Here is an 11,825-nt window from a genome sequence, read left to right on the forward strand (position 1 = left end):
GATGTAAAGAGGGAGAACCAAACAATCATTACCTACTCCAATAAACTCGACATAATAGCTTAGAAAGGATGACACATTTACATACACCTAGCATGTAGATCCATATTTCACATGATCATCACTCATCAACCACTCAACCTTCATTTTGCCTTGAGATCTTGATTCTCACTCATTCCCACGAGCCCAAACACACGCACGTGCTCGAGTTCCATTTTGCAGTGATTGTGGCTCAAATGCAAGTGAGATTTTGAAGGCAAGTTTCGTGCACCAAGTTCTCTAGCTACATGTTGGCAATCTACCATTAGCAAACTTGTTTGACTACGCAACTAGAGGGAGGAATTGCAACCTCAAGGATCCTTTTCAACACCACAATATGGCAATGAAGCTCAAACGAATAGATGAACAAGTCTCAACGTGAATGTTAGCAAAAACGAGTATTTGTTCAAGTAGACAAACATGGTTCAAGGTGCATGTTAGTTTCAAGTGATTCACATGTATTTGGGTACCTTAGAATTCAGACGATTTGTGTGGCCAGACAAAACGGAGCACATTTCCTTCATATACAGACAACCTTCATAACGATGAATCAGTTACAATGAATGAATGAGGTGGTAAGAGATTCGTGTCCAGGGTTGGAACAAAGAGGTTTCATCGGACGACGTGGTGGGTGTTCTCATAAATCCAAGGAGACAAAAGGGTTGATTAGGGTTGGTAAATTCCGATCATTCCATGAGAGAGACAAGACAAGACAAGACAAGACATATATGGTGGTGTGGTGGCTAGAAAGGTGGGGAAATGGTATTTGGATGATCAAAGTTGAGAGTTTAACATACATACATACATACATACATATTGATATATATATATATATATGTACAGTATATTGTATGTACATATATGTGTTGTGTGTTATGGGTTGGGCTTATATATTTATTATTCATTTTTAGATGAGTAAAAGGGGTGGGTGGGTCCCTGCTTGATTCCCTGTCTTCACATGCTTTGCATCGCCCACAACAAATCCATCCCTCCATTCCATCATCTTCGCCCAATTTGCATCTTCATTCATTCCATTGAAGCACAGAGACAGAGAGAGAATTAAAAATAAATAAATTAAAGAAGCTTTTTTAAATCCTCTCTCATTTCATCTACATACTGACTTTCGAGCTCTTCCTCTCCCTCCCTCCTCACAGTTTGCTCTCCGAATTTAGGGTTTCCGATTCTAGATTTGTCTCTGCTTCGATTTTCAACCCCTATTTTCACAATTGGGTTCGCATTACGTCAATGCGATCATCTGACGCAATTGTGTGAATCTTTGAGAGTTTCTGTGGATCAGGAAGAGTTCAACAAAGAGGGTTGTTGCCTCATTTCCGTTCATGATATATGGAATTCATTTATCTTCGTTCTCTACATATATAACGGTGGTGTTCACACAATCGAAGAAGTATTAAATCTATATAAGAACTATATGCTGTGTTAAAACTAACTCAATTTCTGCTTTCCTCTACAAAAGAAATATCTATTGTTTCAAGTCAAGACAATTCTTGGTTCTTTCTCTATATACAAACTACATATATAGGAGCTATCTATTGTATTAAAGCAATATAATTTAGACAAGTCAGGATTCTATATTATGTAATGAGGGTCGTCTGACCCCCCTAAGCATCATCGCTTCTCAGTGTAATAATGGGATATACATAGAACAAGCAACCGATCATTGTAATGGATAGAACCCGAAGATCCTTGAATAGAAGTAAAGCAGAAGGAACCAAATTTGTGTTCAAACTCTCTTTTCAGGCTACCCGGGTATGTTTCAATGCAACCTTTATGTATTAAATTGACATTTCCATCATAACTTCTTATTTTGTGATAAAATATTGTACAGGATTGCTATGGTATGTTTTGACGCGATCTTTATGCAATAGTTTGGCATTTTTCTAGTTAGAAACTTCTTCTGGTTTTGTGTCAAAATTTCTGTAAATTTTTTTGATGAGCTTATAGAGTGGATTTGCATTTCTGTTAAATTTGATGAAATTAGGTTTATAGAATGCCGTTGCATTTATCATAAACTTTTGCATTGTTTAATGAACTTAGGCTATAGAGTGGTGTTAAAATTTGATGCAATTTTTTATGAACCTAGATTTATAGTGGTCTTACATTCGTGATAAAATTTTGGTATAATTTCTTCTTGTCTTGCTGCAGTGGCGATAAAACTTCATGTGTTTTTGATGAACTTATAGATTTTCTCTTTCCTTGCTGAAATAAAATTTGGTGATTTTTATGCGATTACAGAGCTTGTCAGCACCTTGTTTATATATTTCTCATCTTGACTTGTTGCATTTTATTTTTTGACTTGTTGCACCTGTGACATAGATGTTTCCTTCCGTTTGGGATAAAAGTCTTGGTGCATTTGAAATGGACCATAACTTTTTTCTTGTTGCATATGAGATAAAAAATCTCATGATTCCAATTAACTTAAGTGGATGATAACTTTTCTGGCCTTGGGGACTTTACATTTCTGATCAAATGTGTGAGTTTTTTATGAGCGTAATTTAAAATCTGTCTACTTTGATGTCATGTAAGTTATAGCTTTTTTCTCAGCTTCTTAAATTTACAGTAAACTTTGTGTAATATTACTGATACCCCATATATAGACTCGGGTGAGTAGTCAATTTCCAACTAGAGTAATGTTGCCAATTTATAGGATGAATAATCATGGGCTATCTGCACTCTTTAGTAGCAAATAATATCAAGGGTCTTTATCATTATGCTAAGGCATGTTTAAAAAAATTCGTATCCGTAGATATGAAGAAATGACATCCTCATATTTAAACTGTTGATACTACATTCTCCCTCAAGTCCCATTATTGTCCACCTTTTTCCTAATAAATCAGTGTGTGCCACTTTATATGGTACACTTGTTGAGTGACTACCTGTTAAGACAATAATATTGGTTCACATTAACTTAAGTGGACTATGTTGACTGCTTTTTATTTTACATAGCCTTCATCAATCATGATATATGCTTGACAATTACTGTGTTTTGGAGCAACAAGCATCATAAAAATACTGTCTGGTGCAGATACCCAATTCTGGATGGGACAAACTAGTGCTTTCATTGCAATCTCTGGAAACAGGCATAATTTTGGCAACGACTCCGAAATCACTTGTCCATAATGGAACTTGCCAATGGCCGGAACCCATCATTGAATCAACAAGATTAGTAGCAGATCCCTCAACAGGAGAATATGCAGACAAACTGTACAAGATTGTTATCCAAATGGTGAGTCCAACATGCTGGTCTCTAATATTTGTTAGAGAAAGATTTATCATATTATTTTGTTATAATGCCAATAGGTTTCTGTTCGAGTTGGCATCTTAGGAGAGGCAACAATCGATCTTTCAGATTATACTAATGCAGAGTCTACAGAATCCATTTGGTTACCTCTTGAGAATTGCAATTCCGGCAGTTTTCTGCATGTATAGCTCTTTTCTTACTTAATTTTTCTTGTGTAGATTTTTAGAAACAGAAGTGTAAGTTGTTGAGTGTAGTCAATGCCAGTGTCAAAAGCTGAATGAAGCTTTTCATGATTGGTTATGAAAACCACTTGAATCACCACAAAGAAATGACATGAAATAAAGTGTTGTATCTTAATGTCCTCAAAAGGCTAAAGTGAGCTTTGAGACCAAAAGTTACATCCATGTATACACACCAAATCAATGCTTTCCAGTTGAGGGTGCACTTGGAATTTTGTTGCACTTAATCTTATGTGAAGCTTCCCTCATTGAGGTGATGGGTATCTGGGATTCCTATCCAGGTCTATTAAGTATAAGAGATTGTAAACAACTATTGATTTTGTTCCACTCTGTTCTCAGGTGAAAGTCCAATGTCTAACTCCGAGATCAGGGTTCAGGTATAGTGACATTATTCAATTTTTGCAGGTGTAATACTACATCTATATGGAGTGGGACTTACATGAGAATGTATGTGGTGTGTCTAGAGAGACCAAAGACCAAACAACTGGTAGTTATGAACAAGAATATGCTGGTTCTGTTTCTGAGGATAACAGCAGTAATTCAGATGTTTCTGAAAATTTAACAATTGTAAGTGTTGGATCCTCATCAACCCAAAACATGTCTGTTCGGACACATGGGTCACATCAGGTAAGACAGTTATTGTCAGTTACAGTATTTACAGTGTGTCAAGGACGATCCAAGTGATATACGCTTATGGATTTTCTGATATTGCTTTCCAGACAATAAGAGGCACCACATGGAATTTCTTTTCAAAGGTGAGACACCCCAAATGTACAAATTTACTGTGGTGGATTCAAATATCACAGGTAACTAACCAATGTGTTTGCATTGTAGGATGGATCTTCCAGCATGGATAGCTCACTTCATGGGATTGATGGTAACAATGGACATCTCAATTCCCATATAGCTATGCAAAATGGATCCAGAAGTTTGAAAAGTTTTTCTCAGAAACTAGAATCTGCAGAAGCAACGATTCAAGAATTGCGAGAAGAGGTTTCTAAGTGGGAAAGGCAGGCACGGAAACTTAGTGCCGACATGGGGATTTTGAAACAGCAACTTACAGCTGAGTCTAAGAATGGGGCTGATTTGAAAAATGAGATATTAGCCAAGAAAGCTGAATGTGATAGTTTAAGATCAGAACTAGAACAAAAGAAGATCGCAAGAGTGGCTAGCAAGGATAATTATAGCAGGTGGGAAATGGATGATTCCAAATGGCAGATTAATATGCTACAGGAGCAAGTGGCCTATCAAAAGGAACTGAATGCTGACTTACATTTACAGCTCAGTAAGATGCATGATTCTAATGGAGAACTTGTCGCTGTTGTGAAGGATCTTGAAGATTCTTTAGATGCAAAAACCACTGAAGTTGATAAGCTTAAAGAAGTGAATCAAGAGTTATTAGAGGAACTTTCTGAATATCATGATTCAACTGAATCTCATGGCATCATTATAGGCAATACAGAAGATAAGCAGATCAAGGATAACCTAAAATTTAAGAAGAAGCTGAAAGAAAAAGATCTAGAGACCAAGAGGAAGATGTCAAAATTGAGGAGTATAGAGGGTGGAACTAGGAAGACCCAAGTCAAGGGAGAGAATTCAGATGAATTATTGAAGACAATTGAGATATTGAGGAAGAAAATGGAAGAGCAAGAAATGGACTGTAAGGAGCTTACAGATGAGAATATTGAGCTTCATTACAGGCTTAATAAAGCTAGTAAGGATCTAGAATCTAAGATTGAGATTATTTCTGAGCTTCAACGAGCACATGAAGGATCAATTTCTGATGCGTTGCAAGAATCTTTTGGCAGTAAGTCACCAGGAAGAAGAGATTCTATTATTAAACCAGAGCTGCAAGTAGAAGAGATCAATAGGCAAAAGCAGAGCTTGGAAGAACTGGTATGTACGCTAGAAAGAGAGAAAAGGGATTTAGAATTGCGGTGCCAGGCTCTGTCAGAGGAGAGGGCTAGGTCAGAAGCAACTAACATCGAGGCATCCAAGCATCATGATGGCATGAAGGCTGATGCCAGAAAACATGTGTCTGAAATTGACAAGCTTCTCCGTCAACTTGCAGATAATGACGCTGATAAGAAAAACTTAGAAGTACTATTGTCTGAAACTAGTGGAAATAATACTTTACTGAATGAGAAACTCCAAGAGTTGACACAGGATCTGGCAGAAAGCAAGGCCAATATAAGGCAACTGGAAGCATTGTTATCAGATTCTAATAGTTGCAAGGTTTCGCTGGAGATGAAAATTGAAGATTTGATGCAGGAATCAGCTAATAATGTATCAAAGATGGAGATGGAGAAAGCTGATTTGAAGAAAAAATTGGATGAGACTCAGTATGATAATGAAACTGCTAAAGAAAGGCTTGATCAATTACTGCAGGATTTGGAAGCTTCAAGGAATACAGTGGATGCACTATCAGATGCAAAAATAACATCAGAGAAAACAGTGCTAAAGATTGTTGATGAAAAAAAAGAATTGGAAGCTCGAATCCTTCAGTTGGACAAGATAAATCTGGAATTGTCTGAAAGAATATCAATTCTTGACACACAGGTTAGGAATGTGAGTGAAGAAAGAGATTGTTACCGTCAGCAGCTGGAAATTGCTAATATTAAGATTTTTCACAATCAAAATGAAATCAAGGATCTGGGATCTCATCAATCTCTTCTTGAGCAAAAATTGCGAGATAAAACTAGTGAATACATCCTGATGCAAGAGAAACTTGTTACTGCTGAATCTCAGAAGACACAGCAACAGCAAGAATTCGACATTAACAAACAAGCACAAAGAATAGAAATACAGTCTCTTCTTAGTCAAAAAGAAAATGCTGAGCATCGTGTAATCAGGGCCGAAGAAGAATTGTTCCTGCTTCAGAAGAAGAAGGATGATGAATTAATTCATTTAGAAAGTAAGATTGCTCAGCTAACCTTGGCTATGAATGAAAAAGAGAAATTGGACTTGGTTGCAGTTACAGAACTCCGTGCAGAGAAAACAGTGATGGAGTTTTCTCTAAAGCTCATGATCAAAAAACTTCAAGATCTAGAAAGTGAATTATCTACCTTGCACAAGGATTCAGGCACCAGCATTGACAAGATGGTTAGAAAACTTGATGCATCATTAACATCTTGTAATAACCTGAAACAGAAGCTAAAACTATTGCGGGGACAGCTGGAAAGTCAAGAGAAAGAAAAGATTGAGATTGTAGAAAAGGTTGAGATATTGGAAAATGAGCTTAAACATAAGGTTGATGCATTGTCAGAAATAGAACAAAGATTATTAAATGCTAAAGTTCTTGCTGGGAACACTATTGAACTGCAGGAGCGATGTCAGCAGCTAGAAGTAAGGATACCTTTTTTAACCGTGTTGTTCTTGCTGCTGTTTTAATAATTTATTTATTTCTAGGTGTTGTTGATGGTGCTAGGATGATGCTAAAGCTAATAAAGAACTGTTGATCATTCGTGAAAAAGAGTTTGCACAAAAAGAAACTGACCTATGCCAACAGATTGAGAGTCTAGAGATGATAAATGAGCAGCTTGAAAATGGAATAGATGACTCAGAGGCAGATCAATTGAAACATGAGGTTTTTCTATCAGTTTTCACTCTGCATTGAATCTTTTAGACAAATAGAGCCATATATTTTCTGATATCTGCCTATTTTTCAATAGCTAATACGTCTGCAAACTCAAAATTCATGCCTCTCAAGACGAGAGCAGGAACTCCTTTCAGCTATGCACACACAAGAGGTTCTTGAAGAGGAAGTAAAGCGATTGCAAGAGGTGCATACCCCTTGTTATAGCCATATATCCATCTATATGCATAAATAAAATCGTTTTTTTATAATTTGCTATATGCTTACATGAAAACGGTTGTCTATGCAGTCTAACGACCTGGTGGAAGCACGCCTATCAAAATTTATTGAAACGGCCAAGAGTCCTTTTCTGTTGGAGAAGTTAGTGAGTTTAGAGACAGAACTTGCAGAAGCAGTGGAAGCAAACAATATGTATAAGGAGCAGCTGAGAAGGTATTCATTTTAGAGCTCCAAATCAATATGAAGGAAACATTAATTGATGCAAAATGCAGATTAAAACTTGACTTGATTATTAAAATTTACTGTAAGAATGACACAAATAAGGAGCAGCTGAGAAGGTATTCATTTTAGAGCTCCAAATCAATATTAAGGAAACATTAATTGATGCAAAATGCAGATTAAAACTTGACTTGATTATTAAAATTTACTGTAAGAATGAAACAAATAAGGAGCAGCTGAGAAGGTTTCATCAACAGCTAGGATTTAGTCCACCATCATCTTTTCTGGTTCAAAACAGATATTTGACATGGGTAAACATGTCTGAGTTTATGGTACAGAGCTAGTTGCCCTTGCATCATGCTATTGTTTGAATGGTGGCCTCCTCAGACTATTGTGACATGATTTGTTGAGAGCAAAGATAAAGCTATTCCTGTTCTTTTTACCAGTGCACTTCTAGTAACTCCATGCATCAGATACAGCTTATGTACTAGGTATGCAGATCTTTTAGCTCACCACTGCAAGTGGGACAAACAGTACATCTGTTCTCAGTTCAATGTTGGTTTTAAGGTTGCAATCTTAAGGATTTTGTTTGAAGAAGAGCATGAGGATGTCCTCATTTCGATGGTGCTTCTGTTACAGAATGCATTCTTCGCTTAGTTCCAGGGATTCTCTCGTAAAATTCTTCTTCATACCTCTATCTGAAGCTGTTAATGGATGATTCCCTCTGTTAATGCATTTCGCTTTTTATTTGGGTCTTTATGGGCGTTAATGTGAAGTGAACTTGTTCTAGTGATTATGTGATTGCCTCCACCTTCAGGTTACTTGTGGCTTTTTTCAGATGTTCACTTGTTCTTCTCAGCAATCTTTTAGCTACACATATTCTGGATTTTTGTTGACCAATAACTTTAACATTTTTCCACGGCCCCATGATTTGACTTGCTGATGGTATAATCAGCAAATCCACTTCGACATAGCTGTGTATATGTCTCCATCTCTAATTGAAGTGAAGGATTCATGAACTACAGTCTGGAACAAACGAGAGGTGCATTTGTCCTTATATAATATAGTGAGCAATCTTCCAACCAAATGGTATTGTGGGTCTGATCATGTTCTTTTGTCCACTTCAATGATACAGTATATCAGTTTGAATCCAAGCTATATACCTTTGATTCAAACTGAAAATGCATATATACTGTACTTCAGAATGAGTCTCCTGTTCTGCCAGTTGCTTTTATGAAGCGTTTGTCAATCTTGAGTACCTTTGCCTTGGGATCTTCCATGAGCGTTGGATATATGTCCTTCTAGGAACAGTTCCTTGGTAATTACTGGGGCTGCTCCCATCTTAGAGCACACTATCACATGAGGCATTTATGGTTTACTGCGTATCACAACAGTAATCCTCTTAAACAAATGGCTCTTCAAATCTCTCCACTTTATGTTTGTGAGATAATGAGAGTCTGTCTGAGAAGGGTTCACAACTTTGTCTGTGGTTCTTCAAACTGTATATCTGCACTGTTGGTCTCAAGGGATCATCATGTAAACCGAGAAAAGGGTTTGGGCAAGAAATATATTGAAGACCGAAACTCTGTGAGTTCTTCTTGAATGTGACATTTTCTGCGGTTCTTCAAACAATATATGTGCACAGCTGGTGTTAAGCGATTATCGTTTATAGTGAGAGAAGGGTTTCATGCGAGAAGTATATAGAAGAAGCACAACTGTCTGGATCTGTATATGTGCATATTGTCTCTCAAGGGCATTGATGATCACTTTGGTTCTATTGATGTTTATTCTGTACTAGACATCATTGTTGCCCGTCGAGTATCGGAAATCAGCACAATATCATCAGCGTATATGTGGATCAAAATAGTGCCTTGATCCACCCAATTTCTCTATGTAGTGAAATACCTCATCTATATAAAAACCTTAAATATTGGGTAACAGTACATTTTTGTTTCACACCAATCCTGCAAACTGCTAATTCTGACAACCCATTAGGATTGCTGATCTTTTCTTATGCTGATTCATATAGCGTGTAGATTCCACATTGCAGAGGACATGTAGTCTCTGCATCAGGTGAGCAGGTGTACCACACAAATACCTCTTGGAAGTTTGCAAGGGAACAATAGATTATCCTCTTATGAGCTGTAACTTCATCAATAAAGGGTAGGAGGGTCAATATGTGATCTAAGGCTATTAATATCTTCTTCCAACATGCAAACTTGCTCCTCCTGAGTGACATGCATTCCTCTCTGGTTGTAGATTCAATAATGACTCTAGAATCGAGCAATATAGTTTGATCAACTTGTTTCAATCATGATTAGCCAGTCATTTGTTGATTATCGTGGGATCCCTCCACTCATGAAAACTGGTACAATAATATGTTATGTCTCGATAGCAGGAGAATTGCTCTATGAAGATGTGTATAAGAATCAAAATCAAGGGGTTAGGAATGTGTACAAATATGCTCAGCTACTACTCCATGACAATCTTGTGCCTTTCCAAATAGTAGGAATCAATTGCAGTCATATGTAAGATAGAAAAGTTGAATTGTCTGGTTTTCACTGGAATATCATATAATGCCTACGTCTTCATGCCAAGCCTTGTATGACGTTATCATATTCCCTGACCTTCCTTAGCCAGTAATGCATACTAAGAGTGTCTGCCAATATATGTGTAAAGTCGGATCAGGGCCAATGGAGGTTTGTCTTCTATTAGAAGACGGTGTATCTTTTCTGTGTGACTCCCATCTTTTTCTCAAGGAAAGATGTACCTCAGATAGTGGTAGAAGATGTTCCTGGAGCCACCAACATTGTAATCAAATTCACTGAGAAGGTTATATGTAAGCACAATCAACTGCCACTCAGATGGACCTAAATGAGACCGAGAGATCCTCGAGACAAACTGTAATCCAGAATGCTAGTTCTGTGTCAGTGCGGAAAGCAAGTAAAACTGCTTGAAACCATTGAAAATGGCCAATTCGCCTATGGTACCCATCTCAGTCACAGTGGAGAACCTGGTTTTATGTTTACATGTGTGTGTGTGTGTGCGCGCGCGCATTACAGTACTAAGTAGAGGGTTTTTCTTACGAAATGTGAAACTGCACATTGTATCATGGCAAGAGAACTGCATTTTTTTCGTTCAGCTCCAGTAGCGATCCTGTTTTTATGTCTGAAAAGATATCATCTTTGTAAAAAGATTTAAATTCAAAACTATTAATGTATTTTTCTATAAGATGGGAAACTGAAGATTGCTTCATATAAGAGAAACACAAATATATTTTCTTTTTTGCAGCATCTTTGAGGAGCACCAGAATGATCTTGATGAAGCGATGAACTACAAAAAGGAAATGGTAGAACTTAAAGAACAACTGCGTGTTATGCATGAACGGTACAGCCTTGTAAGCCTTCAGCTTGCCGAAACCGAAGCAGAAAAGGGTGAGCTCCAGATGCGTATACGACGAGAATTTAGATAATTATTATATATTTTTCCTTTTACCCCCTTTTGTATACACCTATTTTTCATCATCAAGCCCAATCAGGTTCATATAGTGATACTTTTGTACAAAAAAGGTAATCATCAAAACCTCTTCAGGTATATTCTTTCATGTAAAGTAAATACTGAAAGCTTGAACATTACTAATGACTTTTGGATTTCTTCTGTATTTTGATTAGGAAAATTCTTGTCAACCAAACATATATTACTGTATTCGTTAGCATTATGATTTGTGAAAAGCGAACATGGAAGAGTTTACCCTGTAAATAACACTTTTGGATGAAGTAATTAAAAGCATTCGGATTATTTCCCACTGTAAGCTTTGCTTCCCTTGATTTGTCTCCCATTCCTTTTTACCATATGGTAATAGTTTTAGTGGTTCGTCAATCTACTATTGCAATAACAATTGGCTAATGGTTTTATGATAAATAGAGAATGAATAGTGGGAGAATTTGTTTCTAATAATATTTTAATAATGCTGTACTAATTTGGCAAAATGGTGGAGGACAGAATTTTCGCCACCGTTCTGGAATATACTTAAATTATGTTCATGTCTTCAAAGAGGTTGGCTGAAATATGAAAATTATTATGTGGTCATCCTCTTAAGACTTCATTCACCTTTGTCGTGCCTCACTAAAACATCTGAAATCGTCTTGTAAACTTCATAATATAACTTAACATCTTCTACCATATTTTCGTATGATGCTTGCATCTATACTCATCTCATCTTTGTGGGTAGTTAGTATACACTACAATGCTAGCTAGC

At 36.9% G+C, this 11,825-nt stretch overlaps 1 protein-coding gene across 3 annotated transcripts; it reads left to right on the forward strand.

The window, feature by feature from the left end:
* Positions 1-1,109: 1,109 nt before the first annotated feature.
* On the forward strand, positions 1,110-11,392 carry LOC147866957 (uncharacterized). 3 transcript variants are annotated; one of them, XR_015532421.1, is made up of 12 exons: positions 1,110-1,803; positions 3,080-3,280; positions 3,355-3,477; positions 3,874-3,911; positions 3,999-4,161; positions 4,254-4,289; positions 4,369-6,879; positions 6,962-7,120; positions 7,206-7,316; positions 7,419-7,561; positions 10,859-11,136; positions 11,239-11,392. XR_015532421.1 is itself a non-coding variant. In XM_087339737.1 (11 exons), exons 1-11 carry the CDS (start codon positions 1,720-1,722, stop codon positions 11,037-11,039), a joined length of 3,750 nt encoding a protein of 1,249 aa, XP_087195863.1. In that variant the 5' UTR covers positions 1,110-1,719; the 3' UTR covers positions 11,040-11,392. The 3 variants fall into 3 exon arrangements, 2 of the variants coding, with proteins under 2 accessions (XP_087195863.1, XP_087195864.1); XM_087339737.1 differs by having other exon boundaries at positions 10,859-11,392; XM_087339738.1 differs by lacking the exons at positions 1,110-1,803; positions 3,080-3,280; positions 3,874-3,911 and having other exon boundaries at positions 3,357-3,477; positions 3,940-4,161; positions 10,859-11,392.
* Positions 11,393-11,825: the final 433 nt, after the last annotated feature.

Source organism: Azolla caroliniana, unplaced genomic scaffold (assembly GCF_043228905.1).
Source record: "Azolla caroliniana isolate FFs.n. ecotype wild unplaced genomic scaffold, voAzoCaro1.0.p SCAF_2, whole genome shotgun sequence".
Classification (NCBI taxonomy): domain Eukaryota; kingdom Viridiplantae; phylum Streptophyta; class Polypodiopsida; order Salviniales; family Salviniaceae; genus Azolla; species Azolla caroliniana.

Coding starts and splice junctions, on each gene's coding strand:
- LOC147866957 (XM_087339737.1), top strand. CDS start 1,720: ATGGATAGAACCCGAAGATCCTTGAATAGAAGTAAAGCAGAAGGAACC. Junction 7,317..7,418: donor AAGTAAAGCGATTGCAAGAG/GTGCATACCCCT, acceptor TTGTCTATGCAG/TCTAACGACCTGGTGGAAGC. Junction 7,562..10,858: donor TATAAGGAGCAGCTGAGAAG/GTATTCATTTTA, acceptor TCTTTTTTGCAG/CATCTTTGAGGAGCACCAGA.